The 21,509-nt window shown below is 25.5% G+C and overlaps 1 protein-coding gene across 1 annotated transcript; it reads left to right on the forward strand.

The window, feature by feature from the left end:
* Positions 1–1,120: 1,120 nt before the first annotated feature.
* Positions 1,121–3,555, forward strand: LOC114193622 (transcription factor MYB20-like). Its single transcript, XM_028083492.2, has 3 exons — positions 1,121–1,432; positions 1,848–1,977; positions 2,615–3,555. Exons 1-3 carry the CDS (start codon positions 1,300–1,302, stop codon positions 3,351–3,353), a joined length of 1,002 nt encoding a protein of 333 aa, XP_027939293.1. The 5' UTR covers positions 1,121–1,299; the 3' UTR covers positions 3,354–3,555.
* Positions 3,556–21,509: the final 17,954 nt, after the last annotated feature.

A 21,509-nucleotide genomic window follows, 5' to 3' on the forward strand; every position in this document is an offset into this window, starting at 1 on the left:
ATAAGATCTCACTCAAGCAATATTCATTTGTATCACAACTCATATTTTATTTATATTAAATGACATTTTTGAGGTGATGATGATTATGTGAATGACATTATATTTATCTCAATAGATTTTCTTAAAATGAAACTGAAGTGAGATTGAATGATGTGATTGATTTTGAAAGAAAGTTATATAGTTTGAGTGTTGTAATATTGACAATTTGAGTCATTACTCAAAAAAAAAATGTTCAAGTTTCATTAATAGTCTTAATCATATAAATTAAGATATCGTTCCGTAGTGAAATATTGATAAAGGTTATTACATAATACTTTATGAAAAATGTACAATGAATTATCTTCACTATATATTGTTAATATTTTCAATATATAAAATAGGCGTTAATCTTTTCTATACTTATAATTCAACGATAACATTTCTTGGCCTAAAAGTACATGTCTATTAAAAATTTAACTATAAAGACTTATTTACATTTACATGTATTTATATCCACGAACTATGCATCATGTTTTATTTTATGCTGGTTTTACTCTTAGTTTACTTTTTGTAGGAAAATAAATGAAATTGCGGTTTCGAATATCAGTCCTTAGTTTATAAATTTTATTTATCATATGTAATGGTTGTATATGCTCTATAAATGTGTAAATAATAGTTTGAAGATTTGATTTAACAATGTTTTAGTAGGCATTGTCTAGGTCCAACCTTTTGTTTTCTAGTTATGGAATAGATCTAAATCAGAATATTCAAACTTCTGTGTAATGATTCGATGTTTTTGATTCGGGCAAAGCAAAGTAGTTAGTAGAAATGAGAAAACGTGGAAAGAAAAAATGTCTTATTTTAACTTAATACTCTTACCATCCTCAAGAGCTTTGAGTCAGTGAGTGGAGTATCTCACGCTTCCATCTCAAGCAAAGTTGGTCGATGAGGTGGCGCTTTCTGATCGAGACCCGGCACGTGCCTCATCCCTCATGTCATGCACACGTGTTCATTTTTAACAAAATCTCTAACACCAGTACAAGGAACAAGTAAGAAAGGAAGAAATTGAATTCAATAATCCACACAATTTTGCTCATCAATAAATAAAAGATAAATTTGAGTTAGTGGGGTTTGATGACTTTTGGCAACTTCGGAGTTTAGAGTGGTTGATTTCTGTATATAAATAAGTAGGTGGTGCTGCTCTATCCTACCTTAACTCTCTCTCTCTCTCTCAGTTAGTGACATTCTCGTTTTGAGCCCCAGGTGTTCGACGATTGTTCTTCATATCTTGGCTCTGTAGCATTTCCTTTTTGGTATAAAATGGGAAGACAACCTTGTTGTGATAAGGTTGGGTTGAAGAAGGGGCCATGGACTGCAGAGGAGGATAAGAAACTCATCACCTTCATCCTCACCAATGGCCAATATTGCTGGAGAGCTGTCCCTAAACTTGCAGGTCTCCTCCCATTGCTCCTACTTTTAACCATTTCTTCAATTCAGATTTCCAGACAGGGATTTACTCCTTAATCAATGTCTTCAAAATGGGATATCTTGTTTTGTTTTTAAAATGCTTCATCAATGTTTTGCATTATGGTAATTGGTTGTTGGTCTTTCTACCTTGTTCGGTTCATTTGATTTCCATTCAAGGAAATCAAACACCAATCAAAACTGGCATATTCATTTCACTTTCCCGAACTACTCTTCAAAACATGTTTAGGCCTTTTAACTACAGCAATACATCGAATGGTGTTTCATTTGGGGAAGGAGTTCCCTTGGGTCCGTGTTAATTTTGTGATTTTGAACAAAAATGGTAGGCAGAAACAATGGCTTCACTGAGTTAAGATTAACATTTGGGGTGTGGTTCCATGCAGGACTATTGAGGTGTGGGAAGAGTTGCAGACTGAGGTGGACGAATTACCTTAGACCAGACTTAAAGAGAGGCCTTCTTTCAGAATACGAAGAGAAAATGGTCATTGATCTTCATGCTCAACTCGGCAATAGGTTATTTCCTCCCCCAACATTTTCACCTTTTCTGCATGTGTATTTTTTCTTGAAGAACCATACTAATCATTGAACAAAATGATTGCTACAGTGCTCATTTGAAATATTATACCAGGCTTATCCCGGGAAATGATTAAAACCATCCAAAGATATCTTAAGTATCACCAAACGCACCAACCATATTGAATTTATTATTCTATAATTTATACACCTCAAGTTGTAATTTCTTTATTCATCTTAGGAAAAAGACGTGGTCCCATAATGGCTCACACCTGCGAGGGGAAGAAGGCGTACACAGATTGTAGACCAAGCTCTTTTCTTTTCATTTTTTTTTCAGGATTAAAAAAAGTAAAAAGGAACTGCTCATGATTGCAGTTAAAATTGACTAAAATTGGGTGTGATTGACGTAGAAAAGTAAATAGGGGCGAAATTTGTCTTGTGGGAAAATTTTTCTGATTTTGTAACTTGCATGGCATATGGAACATTTTAGTGGCTACAAAGTCATTCTTCCTTTCAAGTGATCTCCGTGTGGACCTTATGTTAATGATGGAATCTTTCTTTCGCCTGTTTTATTTTTGTAATAAAAAATATATATTTACATATTATTATTTTACTGATTTGTCATTTTCCTTTTCAGATGGTCCAAGATTGCTTCTCATCTTCCTGGAAGAACTGATAACGAGATAAAAAACCATTGGAACACCCACATAAAGAAAAAGCTCAAGAAAATGGGCATTGATCCTATCACACACAAACCACTCCCTAATGCAACTCAACAAACCCAAAATCAACCCCAACAGGAACAACAACAACAGCTACACAAACCCCCAGAAGAAGAGCAAAATTACCAACAACCTCTGCAAGTTGACTTTGACACCAAGGTTGACCCTAACAAGGAGCCAGAGATTTCAGTGGAATCATCAAACATCAGTGAAGCCAAAGAGGAAGAGCAAATCACAGCAACACCCCAATTTGAGACAATGGAGCTTAGTCAGCTAATGAATGGGTTCTGCACAGATGAAGTTCCAATAATTGAACCTAATGAGATTCTAATGCCTTGTGCTCCTTCCTCTTCATCCACCTCTACATCTTCTTCAAATTCAACCAACATCCTTGAAGACCTGCAGCTACCTGATTTTGAATGGTCCTGTGATTACAGTGATAGTAGTCTTATTATTAACAATAACAACCATGAAGACAAGAACAACAACAATAACACTGTGACTTTGTGGGATGATGATGACTTTATTAGCAAACTTAATTGGCTGATCAATGAAGACGATGATTGTGATGGAAACCAAGTGTTTGATGGTCCTCTCACTCAATTCTCAAGAACTGTCACGGATTCAGAATCTTGGGCATTTGGCTTGTTTTGATTTAAAATTTTCTTCACTTTCCTTTTGCCCTGTTTTCAATCTAATTCTAAGTTTTTAATTAAGAAGAATAAACAGATAATGATTAGGAAGAACACAGCTCTTTTTTAGCATTACCAACTTTCCTCCTAACTTCTCACTTTTTCATGTACAAATACATGTATGTGCGATATGATAATGGAAATAAGTTCCTTTCTTTATTTTTGTAAGTTTTTTACAATGTAAAGAGTTTTACACTTTTTATTACATGTATTATTTATTCTTGTCTTTTCATTAGCAGCACTTTCTGTTTATTGTTTTATAATAAGACACAAATCTCGAATATGAAAATTCTTGCCACTCAACCTTGTGGCATGGGTGGAAGCATGCTTATTTGTTGTTCTATTCAGTCGCACTCACTTTTAATTTTTATTTTTAGTACAATTGATGATGTCGTCTTACTGCAAATTTCAACGTCCTTTATCTTTCAATAAATAATATATATATTACACCATTTGACGAGACCCTATTAAATATAAATTTAAATAATTGTTTGTTTTGACATAAGAGACAAAACTTAAAAACAAAAACAGCATTATTTTACCTTTTTAAAATTTATTATCACTTATAATTTTCTAAAAGGATAGACAACTTCCACTTTTTTAAGTATATTATTCTATTACAAAACTTAATATAACATAATATATATATATATATATATATATATATATATATATATATATATATATTATATATATATAAACAATAATATTATCGTAAACAAATTTATTTTTATTCTATTTTATTTACTTTTTATATATTATTTACTTTTGTATATCCTTGAATAATGATCAATTTTAATGATAGAAAATAATTAGTTACATAGTGATCAAATTATATACCGATTTCTAAAAAAAAATTATAATTGATATCTAAATTGGTAACTAAAATAATTTTTACTATGAATTGATTTTTAAATTGACCATTAACATTAGATACTGACTACTAAATAAATGGATTTTTAAATTGGTCTATAATTAGAAAATTAGTCCCTAAATTAGTCTCTAATCATATTTTTTATCATTATAATTGATCATTTTATAAGGTTTACAAACTCATATAGAGTGTCGTGGCCTAGGTGGTGAGAGTTGAAGGAGATTCTTATGGCGGAATTAGGGGTGGGACCACTAACCTGGCGATGACATAAGTAACTAACCATGTCCAGAAGAAATTGATTCATGTTGGTTAGGCTAAGTCAAGACCTTTGCCACAATCTATTTTAATGACAGGTGCGTAGCTTCTTATGTCTCAATCAATGCATAAATCCAGATAATTGAGTTTAGAGAGTCTTTAATTGTATGTTTGGTATTTTTATAAATATTTGAAATATGTTATTTTATGATGTAATAAGTTTAACTGTTATATGATTATTTCTTTTATAAACTAGCTTATCCTCGCACTCTGTGTCTTGTGTTGTTTGTCCTCTGTGTCTTGTATGTTTACCTATTCAGTGAGAGTAAATGAGATTGCAGGTTTAGAGGCACCTCTGGAGGATGAAGGACCTTCAGTTAGGTTAGTGAAAGATTTATGAAAGCTGTAGTAAGTGATTAGCCTGTGTATAGAGCACGATTGGTTTTAGTTGGTTTCTATAAATGATATATTTTTGTAATTCTTTGTAAAACTGTATTAATATATTTTATACAATGGATTATCTATTTTGAGCACATGATGAAACATCTTATTTTATTATCTTACATTATTCTAAAAAATTTATCAAATTATCTTAATATCAATTTTGATGATATAATATATTAATTGATGAATTATCATACAATTAAAAATTTTATAGAAAGTTTATAAAATGTATATCATTAAGAAAGATGAAGTTTAGATGAAATTTATATTATTCATTTTAAAATCGTTTATAACAATATATAAAGAGGATATCCTTATCTGTATCTACATTTCGTTATTCTAATTTTATCCTTAATTATATTTTAGAAATTAATTATTTTATAAATAATTTACATTTATTTGTTATTCTAAAAACCTCTTTTGTAACAGATATTTTAAAAACTTCTTTTATTTATATATTTTATTTTTTAATTTTACATTTAACAACTATTTTAAAAATTAATTATATATTTTTTATTTATATAAACTCAAATTTCTATAAAATTTAAAAAATACAGTCACTAATGTCTTTATTATGCGTAAACTGATCTTACAACCGTTGCTTTATATTTTTTTTTATGAATATAATAAGTGTAAAATTAATGCGTTGAAAATATAGTTCACCATTTTTTTGGGTAGAGAAGTAGCTGCCACCTTTCATTTCGTGTCGTGTTTTAATACCGTAAGGAGACAGTATTTGACTTTAGGAAAGAAATTGCGAATTTCAGGTCACACAAAAGCTCTAAAATAAAAGAAAATCCAATATGAGGTTTTAAATTCTCATCCATATATATTTACGTAATGCACAATTTTGGGTCATTTTCATAAAAGAAAACAATTTCCTTTTTAACATGTTTAATTTTTGCTCAGTTCAATATTTGTTAGGATTTTAACCTAATATTGTATAATAAATAAATCAAAAGTGATTTGACATACATAATGTAATATTTCTGATTTCGATTATTGTCATTTTTTAAAATCTAGATTTTATCACCATGTCACAACATATGTCATTTATTGTTAAACAGAAAATGTCGCCTTACAATATTTTTGTTGTTAGATATATCTAATATGTTGTTAGTATAGACATATAGGTTTACAAAAATAGTATAGTGCCTTATATTAACATTTATGTATTAATAATATGCCAATATTTTAACCAAAAGTTGATACATATTTTTTTATTTAACAGGGAATAATAAACAACTAAAATCCAAATGGAAAAACAACATAGTAGTAGTCAAGTAACAATGAAACATAATAAGAAAAAAATATCTGTTGAAATTCTGTGTGGACAGAATGAAGTTGACGATTGAAAGCTTCCATATATAGTTTGTTTTTTATGAGTTGATTCAATTCCTTCTCAGGGATGATAATAGGGTGGAGCGAGGAGGCGCGAACTTGTTATTTTATATTTACCTTTATAAAAAAGTTATTTTTGTATTTATATTGATATTTAATGGATATCAAATTTTAGTCTCATCTTCAATTTTATCAGATAATATATATATATATATATATATATATATATATATATATATTCATATTTATATTAGTATTTGATTTCTTATTGTTTCAATATTAATTAATTAATTTTTATAAAATAATAAAAAATTACAAAAAAAATAATAATATTATCAATATTCAATATTAAGAGGAGGGTTGTTTCTTCAATTCAATATCAAATATTTAGAAATAAAGTATAATTATACACATTTCAAGTTATAATACCAAAAAAATTTCATGAGAACCATAACATTCATTAAAGTTACAAATATTAATAAAACCTAGTTGATAAAATTTAAAAATATTTAAAAAAAATATAAAGGAAAACAAATATTTAAATTAAAATACATGTTAAATGTATGTTTATTTCAATTCTTTGAATTATAATGAATCTCTCTTTTATACACTAATAAAAATTATAATACATTACTTGATCAAAATTACGCAAAGAACAAAGATTAAACTAATAATAATCAAATTTTAATATAGATATTGTATTTTTTGAACTTTAATATATGTTGGATAGTGATAAAAATAAAATTCATGATTACATTAAATTTTTATATTATAGTAAATAAAATTTAATTATACAATTATAATGACAACATTACAGTATGATAATGAATTAGAAAATAAAAAATATTTATATAAAATATATCAAAATAGTATTCTACATGATAAAAGAAAACAACAAATAAAAATATTAAAAAATTATCAAATGTATGTCTTAGAAACAATTTGAAATGCTATTGAATGAAATTGTACAAAATAAACAAATGTATAATTGTATAATTAAATGTATGATAAGATGAAAAATACCTTAGATATCTAAGAAAACTTTTCAAATATCAACATAGTCAATATTTGAAAAATAACGAAAATTTTTTTAGCGAAAAAAAAGAGTTAAATGAAAAAAAATAATAATAATATAGTAAAGAAGATAAATTTTTTATATTACCTAGTAAATGAAAGATTTATCCTATTTAACACTTAAATTGAGAGTGTTAAATATTCTCATGTGAAAGGAAAATGTACAATAAATAAAAATATTAAAAAAGAATAGAAATATTCAAATGTGAGACATAAAAAATATTTAATTGACATACATTATTCGAACATAATTGCATAAATGTTATTATAAGATAAAAAATATATTTGAGATGCGAATGAATTTCATAACAAATCAAACAATTAGAAGAAATAAAAAATAAAAAATGTATAGTAATATATATATATATATATATATATATATATATATATATATATATATATAAAAGGTTACTTAATTGACTATAAATATTGTAATATTTCAAACGGGAAGAATATTAAAGCAGGTGTGGGGACGGGGACAGGACGGGATATGTACATCCCTATACCCATCCTCATACCAATTGAAAAAGTCGGAGATTTTCCATACCAAGTAAATGCGTGAATTTCCTGTCAAAACATGAACGAGTTTGAGCAATATTTACGGGGTCGGGTTTATTTGTCATCCCTACACCTTATAATGTTTATTTGTTATCCCTACACCTTATACATAGAGGGGACATTGAGAAAACATTTTGGAATGTCCATTTTTTATAAGATTAAATATGTTTTTGGTTCCTTAACTTTCAGTAAAAATTAGAATTAATCTTTCTTTGAAATTTTGACCAAATTTAGTCCCCTGACTTAAAAAATGTGCGAATTTAGTCTTTTTAACCAAATTTTGTGAAATTTATTTCACGTTTCAAACGCGTTTCACGATAGCATTTGAATTGTTTATATCGTTTAACACATTTTCGCTTCAGTGTTAAATAAAAAACATGTTTGATACATCAAATCGACTTAACAAAATTTGAAAATTTGGTTAAAAGGACTAAATTTATGGTTAAAATACTAAATTTACGCAGTTTTAAAATTGAAAACTAAATTGAGCAAAAGTTTTGAAGATGGACTAATTCCAATTTTCACATAAAATAAAGAGACTACAAATATATTTAACTTTTTTAGATGTTTACACAAATTTTGAAAATGTTAAACATATTAATTACACTAAAATTAAAAAAATATTTTTTTCTTACATATTGATTGATACATATTAATTTAACTGAATTTCATCACTTCTTATACAATGTTACATAATTTGAGTGACTAAGTTACGGAAAAACATTGCTTTTAAAGAAAAGTAATGACAAAATATTCGTGACTGACTTCTATTTTAGAGGAGATTTATAGCCACAATTATGAATTATATTTGGCATGAATATTCCTAAAATAATAGTTCTTCTAAGTTTGATCTTCCAATTCTAATGAGGTTATTGAGACAACCGAGGTAGAAGACTTGAGAAAAAGACATTTAACGTTACCATCCATGATTTAGTTTCCACAACCACTTTATTTGTCTGTTAGTACAGTATACTATATAGTCATAGATTCGAAATAGAGGACATTAATCTTTTTAACAAGATAGCAATGGGTTAAATTGAATTTTAACTAAAAATTAATTGTATTTTTTTCATTTTATAATATATCTATATATATATATATATATATATATATTTAATTTAAATAATTATATTTTCCTCACTACTTTCAAAATATTTAGATATTTTAGCCTCAAGTGAAATTAACCTTTTAAAAACGGTTAACAAGAACCATTAATCAATTTTCCGTAGACAGTAAAGTTCTATTTGTTAATTTTCACTTATATTTATATTTATATAAATAGTCATTTCAGAATAACAAGTCTTGTTATAGTTATGATAAAAAAATTATAATTTAGTAAAATAATTTTATTATTTTTATTAGTTTTTTCTAAAAATTTTAATTACTGTGGTAATTTAAGATCTGTTTGGTTTTTAATAATTCTTACATGTTTATTGTAAAAAAAAAAAATCTTTAATATAAAATTAACTTTAAAGCAAACATTTTTCCATTTCTTTCTTGCTTTGTAAATTTAAATCATTCTTTTTATTTTTTTTATAAATTTAAAATCTATTGTATTTTTTTATAAATTTAAAATCTATTGTAGTTCTTTCAATATTAATTGTATATTAATAAAAATACATGACAATTAATAAAGATTAAATAAGTTTTCAATTGTCACAATTGAATTAATAGAATTTAAAGTTTCTGAACTGAGACTTTAATGTATTTTTTTATTGTACTAAAAAAGATATATCAATACTTATTATACTTAAATGATTATTCATCTTATTTCTATTTATTATAAAATATTAAAAATAGAATGATAACCTTTTTACTCATACAAATTTCTTAAAAATTATTGGTAATGAATGTTTTTAAATTAATTTTCTTTTTCTTTCTATTTATTAGGAGGGATGGAACCCACGATATTTGCTTTCTTTCCCTCACAACAATATTCTTGTATTAGTGTTATTTTTGGCAAGAAAAGTCTTAAACTTATTGATTTTCTCACGACAACAAAAAATAACTTTTAAATAATAAATTTTAGTAATAAAAAATTTATTTAGGGATCAATTTTGTTGTTAAAGACTAAATTATAGTCTAATTTTTTTTTATAACAAAAAACTTGATAGTTAATTTAATTGATTAATTTAGAGACAAATTTATAATAAAAGTTATTTAGTTACTAATGTACAGATCAATTATAAAATTTTGAAATCATTTTAGTTACTTCACCTTCTTTATATATTATGCATTTCACAAAAGTAAATGAACGTATAAAAACTGAACAAGAACTCTTGTAACCTGAAATCGACAGCAGACTTATTGTGTGGACTATGAGTTGCATATACTTGAACAATTCACTCACGTCTCTTAATAAATTCAACTCAGATTTTTTCTAAATGTAGAAAATAGAAAAGACAAAACTATATTTATCTATTATATTATATTGAAGGTGTTAAGAATGTTCTCTTAACATTTTGAAGTGACTCTACTAAGAATACTTTTTTTAATGAGTAATTTGTAGTAACGATATAACAAATATTGGCCACAGAAATAAGAATCAATTATAAAAGTTTTTGTGCATATTCTTTATCCAGTGTGTGAAACAAAATTAAATGAAAGATGCATTTTCTCACCTTTTGCCTTTGACTTAGTCAGCAAATTCTATTCATCTTTCTCATTTACTTAGTTTACAGTATCATCATAGTTTAGTTAATTTACGTAAACAGGTTGCAAAAGGATGTGGACTTTAACATACGAGTCAGAGATGAAGTCGTCATATTTTTTTTTTTCTGTTTTATATATTGCTTTTTTAAATGTAAAGTCATTAAAAAATGTATGAAGACTTCAGTTTGAATTTTTTTAATTGTATTTTTATTATTTATTTAAATGTAATATTAATTTGTTTAAAGTAAAGAAATATATAATTTCTATTTTGTTATATTTTAATGATTTATTTTTTATTTTTTTATTTAACTAATTTAATGTTTAAAAATAATTTAATGAATACATGACAAAATAATAAAGCCAAATAAAATGTTGTAAATATATTTATACGATCTTAAAGAAATTATAAATAATTGAAATGAAATACATTATTCCATTATAAATATTTTCATTATTTTTAGTTTCCTCAAGTTTTTATTAATATAATTACAATTTTTCTTTTGTTTTATTATTTTGTAATGTATTCAATTCATTAAATTATTTTATTAATTTTAAAACAATTAAATAATTTTCCTTTAATTTTGTTATATAATTTTTTAATATTATATAAACAACATTATATATTAATTTTTTTTTCAATGCAATAAAAATATGAAGACATATCTGCCTTTTTTAGTATATATAATTAAAACAAAAATTAGAAGAAAATACTTCTACGGGTTCTAATCATGTTAATTTTTTCTTCTTTCTTTTAAACTTAGGATATAAACTTGTCATCCTATAGAAACTTATTTTATAGGTTGTTATTGACGTGTGAAGAATTTGTAACCAGTAATTATTAAGAAGTTGTTAGAAGGTCAATTTATAGATCCTATGGTTCAACATTTCTAGTCCCATTAATTGCATCCATCCATAATTAGTTAACTCAATTCATAAAAATATCCCTTAATTGATATTGAAGATCCTAATTTTATTCATAAAATATGAAAATTTCATTTTCTAAATAAGTTTTATGTTAAATATTATTATAAATTTTGACATTTCAAATATACTAATAGTCCAAAATTCATCAAGTTTTCTTTTGTTTTAATGAGAATGAATTAAATAAATATTGTCCATATTCTTACACTAAAATACTATTATAAGAAAAAGTCTCTAATGTTCTTAATAACATTAATACTAGTTTTGTTTGTATAAGTATCAGAAGGTAAGGTAGGTCGACTCACAATCCAATAATGTAAATTTTCTAGTAAGAGAATTATTGAGGGAGAGATTATTGGAGGTAACATTAATTGTTCTATGACGGAGGCGAGTTGGCCGAGTCACAATCGAATCGTAATAACACTTAAACTGTTATGTTCTTAAATAAAAAAAATTGTGTCATGACTAATAGTTATAACTTTTAGTCTAGTGATAAATCTTCAATATAACATTAACTTGTATAATTGAACAAATAAATAAATTAAGCATCTAAACTACTCAATAACTATTGAACAATATTCCAATCTTCTAATAAACCAAAGTGTCAACTATATAATTACAAGTATTAAATCATTATAGTGAAAAACTTATGAAAAATAATATAAAGGATTATTATTGGTGATTTATGTTCTCAACTCACCTCCAACCTCGTTTAACTTACAAGTTAAATGGGTTGGATTCCAATTTAGCCCACGTTTAAAAAACATTACTTTTTTTTTTCAATTTAACTTAATTCAAACTCATAATGAGTCCTATCGACCATAGTTTTTAGTCTTTTTTGTCATTCCTACATTTGTGATTAACATAAAAGCAATTAGAACGTTCAATTTTTAATCTACTTAATAATTAAATTCAAACCCAACCTAACTATACTTTACATTGCACATATGATTGACACATAAGTTAAATAAAAGAGCTCCAGTCTAAAAATCTAACAAATTGTGGTGATATTAAATATGAGAAAAATATGTTGGAAGAATATCTCTTTGTCTACATGAGTCCCATGTAAGTCATGGTTAAAAATTTTATTGTTTAATGATCATTATGATTGATGTGATGATATTCTACATGAAAGAAGCCTTAAAGAAACAATTCATGCAAAACTATTAGACAAAAATTGATAAAATAAATAATGCAAATGATTCAAATATATTTTAATTTTATTACCTAAGACAATAATGTGAAGTTATAGGAAGATCAATAGAAATTTAATTTGATTGGATTTTGAAGATATGTATAGGGTTAGAATGATTTTTATTCTTCTTTATTTTATTTGATTATTTTTGTCATTTTAATTGAATAAAACTATCAATTTGACTTTCAAAAAAAATCCTACTCCTTTTAACGGATTAAAATCTAGTTTTAATTTATTAAATTCACTTGAGTTAGAATTTATTTTTTACTATCTTAATTTGTTCTTTGATGTTTTTAATCACTTATAATCACTTGTAATCACTTAACCTAACTTTTTTAATCTATTTTCAAAATGAAATCATTTTTTGTGTTTTATCAAATTAAAGAAACATCTCATTCAATTATTTTTTTTATAGAGCTTTTATCTTACTTTATATTTTCTTATACCACTTGTACATTCTTAACTTGTTCACCTTATTTTTGTCTCTTTATTGTTTTATGATTGAGTACTAGTAGTTTTAACATACAATTTCATTATTCTTCTATTTTATCTATTTACTTATTCAATAATGGCTTCATGAGAGTATGGTGTCCAAAAGGGAAGATCATTATATTGTTGATGCATTCAACATGGTTATGGAATATAATAGTTGCTCGACAAACAAAAATTCTAGAGTAAAAGGCTTTCTTATTTTGAGTTTGAACCTTATTTGAAATGTTAAGTTTTATTTTAATGGATTAAAAGTTGTTTTAATATGTTAAAAACTTCTTTAAAAAATCTTATAGGAACAGTGTTATGTATATTAACTCGTATTGTTTTCTTAAAGAGTTATAGTAAAAGTTGAAAACGTATTAGATTGATCATAATTACACAATTGGATATAACTGTTATGAGAGAGTAAACCTATATAAATTTTTACGTTTTTTTTATACATTTTCAATCGATATATTTTTCTTTTACATATTTGGTGAACCTTCAATATTATATTTCAAATATTTAATATTTTTTTATCTCAAATATTATACTTCAATTAATTAATATAATTTTTCTCGTTTTTTTCTTCGTGAATTTATTAGGCAATATCTTTAAACAAAATAAATAAGGTTTTTCAATCTATTTTTTTATATGTGGCTGAGGTCTACTCACTTGATTTCACTTGATTCTGGCGAATCCAAACAAGCTACATTAATTCATTTGAAAATTATATAGTATGGACCGTTTGATCAAATTATTGACTCTTTCGTCAAGTTATTGACCGAATGGTTAATTAGTCAGTCAACAACTTATTTGTCAATCTTTATCAGAAAGATCGAACGGTCAAACCTAAGTTGCTCAAGATAGGAAAACCATCCTCATTAAGCCCATAATTAGGATTAGATGAATGTGGGTCATAATTAGGTCATCTCTAATCAAAAGTCTATTAGAAAAATTATAAATAGATGTCAAAGATAAGATGATAGGTTACATACTAAATACACATTTATTACCCTTGCATGTAGATGGAGCTTACTTCAGCATCGAAGGATTGTTGACAGATACCCATGATCGATGTTAACACACAAGAAACAAACTTAGAGCAAGGAGCTTTGGACAACTAACAATTAGAAAGGTACTGCGTCAACCCTACATACTAAAACATTTTGGTGCTCATCGTGGGGCTCAAACCCATGACCACAAGGTTTAGAGCCTTGTGGTCATAACTATTCGCATCTAATGGCTTGGAACAATTTTGTCGTTTTGTATCCCCATGCAGGCACAAAATTCAAAGCATCTTAATGGTCACTCTCAATGGTCATAATCTAAGGTAAATTGTGGACGATCTAAGTTGGTAACATAGAACATAAAGCAGTCAAAAGACAAACCTCTTCGTATGGACCGTTTATAGTATGGATTGTCCGATCAAGTTGTTGACCGAATGGTCAATTAGTCAACAACTTATTTGTTAATCTTTATCTGAAAAATCAAATGGTCAAACCTAAGCAGCTAAAGAGAAGAAAACTATCCTAATTAAACTCTTAATTATGATTAGATGAATGTGAGATGTAATTAGGTTATCTCTAATCAAAAATACATTGAGAAAACTATAAATAGATGAGGTCCAAAATAAGGTGAGGTTATACATTTATTATCTTGCAATTAGACCCAAATGAATTTAGCATCAAATGACCCTTAATAGGTATTCCAATTGATGTTGACATACAAGAAATAAACTTGGAACAAAAAACTTGGAACAATACTTAAAAAAGTTACCCTACATATTGAAACAAAAATCATTAATAAGGTTCAAATGATCAAAATAAAGTAAACAAGTAGATTTAAATATAAATATAATTTTAATATCTTAATTACACTAATTCTCTTTGTAATCCCATTTTCATTTGAAGTTAGACTATGCTTAAAAGGAAAAGTACATAAGTAAAAACAGTGAATAAAGGCACCAACAAATGCAAGGGTTTTGTACAAAAGAAGTTGCCTACTAAAGTGTTGGATAAAATAAAATAATTAATAAACATGTGAAAAGGACAGTCCATAGGTTTGATTTGATGTGATTCACAGAAACACGAGTAGATTAGATCAAATAATAAAATAAAAAGTTGTGATGGATTGAGAAAAGAGGTACATATGCTTTTTCTAAGAAGAAAAGGGAATGAGAAGAAGTGAAGTTGGTAGGAAATGTTCTTTCTATATAAAAAAATTCCCAAGAGAAAGGAGATAAGAAAATGAAAGTTGATTCATAGTATTTGGTGATATGGTAGGTCACTCTTCTTATTTTATTTAACTTACTATAACACCACAAAAATTATTAGATGAAGTTTCAAAATATTCTCATTTAAAATTTTTTAACATACTATTAATTGATCGTTTTCTTCTACATTCATAGTATTTTTAATGTTGCTGTGATTTTGCATAATATTTAAAACAGCTTAAAGTTCAATATTTTAAAGAAATTTTTTTTATGAATATCTAAAATCTAAAATATCGGTGAACATCTCATTTATCGAGAGAGAGAGAAAGAGGAAACAAAATTTATAGGTTTATAAGATATAATGTGAACAAAAGAGATAGGAAAGAAAAAAACTTAAATATTTATTTATTTATTTTTAGAATCATGAATCTCTTTCATTTATTTATCTATTAAATTATTAGAATGATAGACTCGTTAAACTTAAAATTAATTTTATTATAAGATGCAATTAACTGATTAATTGGAATTGAGGAAAAATATTTAATTTGATATATAATATGAAATGTATATTTTATTTATATATCTTTGAACATTGATGATTATCTACAAATTGAATGTACTCCAGTAGCTAGATATTGAACCAAAAGAAACATCTTTAACAAGAGTATTTTCCATATAGAAAAAGAAATGAAATAAAAATATTGTAGATTTAATCTGATAAAAGTTTAAACAGTATTTTCAATTTGAATGCTATAAAAGAAGTTGTGGTGAGAGTGGAAAATGGGGCGGTGCAGTGGTGGAAGAAGTAGTGGGATTGTGGGCCCGACCTAAAGCTTCCAAAAGCTTTCGTAAGCGAAACAATGGCCATTCAAAACCCTCCTTTTCTTTCCTCTCTCAACTTTCATCATGTTTTAAATGAATCAATCTTTCAATGAGTGCATCTTCTTCACAAGTCAAATTTCAGAGTTTAAATACTTTTTTTTTTATAATAAACAATGCATCAATAAAAAAATAATATAAGGTTAAATATGGTTTTACTTTCTAAATTTTAATCAGATATTGAAATTTATATTTAATTAAAAGTTTAATATATTTTAATTTACAAACTTTAAAAATAAATAGATATAATCTTGTTAATTTTATTGATTACATATTTTTGATATATCAAAAGCGGTTTTTATTTGACATTGAAACAATAACATGTTAAATTGTATAAACAACTCAATTGTTAACATAAAATGTATTTGACATGTAAAGAAATTAATATAATTAGTTAAATGGACTGTATCAATTATTTTTAAAATTTGATAATCAAAATATATCAAATTTTCAGAAAAAAACAAATTGTAATTTCGCACTTAAAATTTAAAATTAAAATATATATATATATATATATATATATATATATATATATATATATGGTGCATTTTGTTTTATATTTCACTGTGCATTTGGATTAGGTTAATTGGTGTTAAGTAATTTAGATTTTGCAGGTGAATTCCTAATAATGCTTTGGTCATTCGCACATCAAACCTATTGGGTATAGTACAATGACTTCAGCAATGCACTAGCTTGACGCAATAATAATTCTAATTAAGTTGCTAACCCTATAAATAATAATACTAATTAAGTTGATAATGTGGTTTACACACAACAGAAAGACATGTTCTGAAAGTGAGAGTGAGAGATATATAATAATGGTGTTATTATTTTTGAAAAATCACGTAAGAAAAAAGAAAGAATGAAAGAATTATAGTGTCACATTGCACTGAAGTGGTTGTTTGGTCCACAACCCTTGCCAAAAGTTGCAATAGTTTGTAGTTCGGGCTTTGGATATGACTGTTTGCCAACGCAACATAAACTTATATAGATACCAACAATTTAGATGCCTCTAGTTTTCTGAAACCCACTCACCTAGAGAAAATAAAAGTTAACATAGAGAATTATATAATTATTTTTCAACACCAACCTTTCCCAATTTTATATATGTCTATGATACATCCTAGTTATCTATTATTATTTATGTCTATAACTTTATCTGATGTTTATAATAGTAATTCTAATGATGGGTATTCAAAAGCCTACTTTTATTCCTTGATGAAAAAAAAAAAAGCCTACTTCAAAATTTTGAAGGATGTGCCAATTTTCTTTTCATGAAAAATAATTTTACACGTCTAAAATTGCCTTGTCAAAATGTTCTTTTGGACAAGGTGTTCTTTTGGGATAAAATAAACATTTTAGAATGTATTTGAATTATAGTTAAAAAAAATTAAATTTAGTTGAATGAAGCAGAATATTTTGTTTAAAGGAAAAAAAATTATGATTTTGTTTTAAAAACAATTCACGTTTGGAAACATGGATTTATATATATTTTTTATATAAATTAAATGTTTTTACTTATAATATATTATATTTATGTTTTTCTTTCGGTTCTCTAATCTTATTTTGTATTTTTCAAAACGTTAAGATAAAATTATGAATCTTTTCATCTTATATAATATTTAATTTTGTTTATTTTATTTAATATAAAATTTTAACTCATACTTGAATTAAACACATTATCATAAATATTGTAATTGACTATACCAATATTATTTCAACATATTTGAAATAAAATAATGTAAAAGAAATTCCCAGAAAGTTATTTGATATGGACCATTAACACTTGGCCAAACATTTCTATTTGGTTTTGCATTTTAGTCTTTGGTATGATGAATTATACGTGCTGTTTAAGCTTTGCTTTTTAATAAATATTTTCATATATTCTTACATTCTGAATGAGTTGGCAGAAACTATGACTTTCCGACATTGGCTCAATGGCTGTTTTCTTGTCAAATGGGTACCAAACTTTCACTTAAAATATATAAAAAATTATTTAACTACAATATTTTAGTTCTTGTCGTGTTCCAACTTAAACCAATTTATGGTAGTAGTATTTACTGAATGAAAAAGTAGTCAAAGTGATGTTGGAATTACCAAACCCTAAACATTCTCAAATGTCATATGATGTAAGAAGTTGATAAAAGTTACCTCAAATGTGTCATCAATAACGTCATCTAACTTGTTTTGTTTTGTTTAGGTTATAGAATAGTGCATAGATATTTTGTTATGGTAGTGGATTGCAAGAATTCAAAGTTAAATTGGAGAAACCTCCACGCTATGATGTATTGGTATTCGACGAATTGACAAGTAATGATTGGTAGAAGGTTTGAAAATCATTATTATTATGAAAATGAAAAGACTAGAACCATATAGAGAGAAAAAGAAATGATAACATCAATATTAATGTCAAAATGAGTTTTTATAACGTGTTTATTACGTCCAATTAGGAATGTAGAATTAGAATACAATTTTTTAAATATAGAAGAGAGATTTCACATTAAATAGTTCATTTGTATGTATTATATTTTTTAGGTTTTTAAGCCACACATAAAAAGAGTATTAACTATTTTAGAAAATAGATTAGTAACTTTTCTGATTTCAGAATATTATTAGGCTCGATCACTCTCGTATAAGATATAAGATATTGTCTATTTTAAAATTTGTGTTTTTGTCATAATTTTGTTTTTGAGAAAAAAAATATTTAAATTATTTTAAACATCAATTTTTAAGTAATATGAAATTATTAAGTGCGATAAGAATCCAACGTTAAAGTAACATAAAATTATTGGTACAGTAAGAACAATAACATTTTTTAATACATCTTTACTATTAATTATAATTTATTTAAACTATACAATTACGAGTAAAACTTATGCGTCCGTGAAATTCATAAATTTGTGTGATTTCACCAAATTTAATTAAATATAACAAAAATATTTAAAACAGTACGTTTCTAACCTTTTTTTTATATGGTAAACAATTATGAAATTTTGATTGAAAAGACAAGAAACTACTTATGTATTTTTTTAATTTGTAAAATTTTATTTAGTATAATTATGTAATTTTATTTGTTATATATTAACATTAATGTAATGTAGTTTTTTACATGTTTTTAAAAATACATTTGATTTTTTTAATTATTATATTCAATTTTAAAAATTTGACACAGAGGAACTAAGTACTGTATATTTGAATTCAATAATTAACTTTGAAAATTTATATTTTATATAAAGTTATGAATAACTTAACATGAATTTAATTCATATCTAGTATAAACGATTCCTTTTCTTTAATTTGTTAAAATATACAGCAATCATTTTATTTTAACCATTTTCGTTTTTGTTTCAAGATAAAAATATTTAAAAGGGCAAAAAAGTAAAATAAATTGGTTTTATATTTACAACATAATGATCAATAAAATAAAATACAATTTCTGATTTTGAAAACAATTACTATTTTAAAAGGTAGTGATTTTTTTTTCTTATGTCTATGTAAAGTGTTTCAGGAACCACCGAAGGTCCCACGTTATAATCATCATTAGATATGATTATGGACTCTACAAAGCATCGTGTATAAAAAAAAAAAAACTCAAAAACATTAAAATAATTTAGTTATTTATTAGAGACAATAAAAATGAGTAAATGGTCTAAAATTTAGGTGGATTTTCTTTTAAAAAAATCGATCTTTCAATTTCAATAGCTTGGTTAAAGAACCACTAAAAGTGCCTACATAAGTGGACCAATAATAATGATTAAAAAACTCTAATCAAAATAGTACAAACTTTTCGGATTCTTTGTTCATTCTTGTTCCATCAGATGAAGTGGGGTCAATTTTTTTTTTCTTTGGATTTTGGGTGATTACATATGGCAAATATGAACTGAAAAAAAAAAAGAGATAATTTTGAAATTTTAATAGAAGAAAAAGTTGAAGAATGAATCATTTATATTTTTTGTTCACTTTATCTCTATTCTCTATTTTTGTTTTTCTTTTCTCCATCCAAATATAGCATAAATAATTTTGGTATATTCTAATATAATCTGACCATATATATGACATTTATTATTGCATAAGGGTGAAATATCATTAGTCGATATTAGTTAAATTTAAAATCAAACATCTTGTAACTGGGAAGAACCTTTTTAATATTTTACTGTGAATTTATTAATTTATCTCATGATAATTCACTGCAAATATATTACTTTTAACAAATAATATGAATAATGGTTTATAAAATTTATTTAAATTCATTTCATAAAACTTGATTCCTAAAAGTAGTTTAGTTAAAAAGTAACTCTTATACCAAAACACTATATCATAGCATTTTGTATTGATATGATAACGTGAAAAATAATTCAAAATCTTAATTAAATTCAATGTATACTTTCTCACTGAAAAGTACTAAAAGATATATGTAGGTTACTTTAGATTATGTCATTAGAGGAATGTAATTATTTTATTTTGGAGTTTTAAAATAGTAATTATGGAGGCTGTAAATAGTAAACCAACTTTGGGCTTGTTGGTTAAGTGGAAAAGAAACGAAGCTTGGGAGTGAGGGGTGTGACTTCTTGCACCCATCAATTTTCTTCGTGCACCCTATCGAAGCTTTCGGAATGAGGATGTGTGAATGGAAGTTGGAATCTCCTTCTCCATTCAAAGATAAAACACTCTTCTAACTCATTTCTTCACCAATTTTAATCCTTCATCTCAAAAATTCTAAGACTAAAATTTCTTCACTTTATTGATTTGAATTGTAACCCTGAATAAACTATTACCCTTTCTCTTTTCTCAGTATGGTAATAAATGCAAGTATTTGGGGATTTAAATGTATGAAATTCTTATGGTCTTGAACTTATTTTATTATGATTGGTAATTAGGATTTGGACATTGAGGTTATAAAAGATTTTCTTGGGTGATTTTATCCATTTTCTCCTTCAATTTAATTTAAACTTGTTCTAAGGTGAGTAGTGATGACATAGTGAAAAATACTAAGCTTAAGTAAGTTCTTAGTTTTGAACAATATAAGATCATAGAGAAATTGATTTTTAATTGAGGAATGTGGTTCAAAAGATATTCTCTTATCCGAAATAAAGTGTTTTACCTTGTGTAATTCAATTTAAAGGTTTTAAATGTTACATAACTATGTTTTAATGTTCTATTTATGAAAAAATAGTTATGTTTGCAAATGCATTGTATGAATTTTGGTGATCTTATATAATGTAGAATTAAATGATTTTAT

Source organism: Vigna unguiculata, chromosome 8 (genome assembly GCF_037176805.1).
Source record: "Vigna unguiculata cultivar grain cowpea cultivar isolate G323 ecotype 2 chromosome 8, ASM3717680v1, whole genome shotgun sequence".
Taxonomy (NCBI): Eukaryota; Viridiplantae; Streptophyta; class Magnoliopsida; order Fabales; family Fabaceae; genus Vigna; species Vigna unguiculata.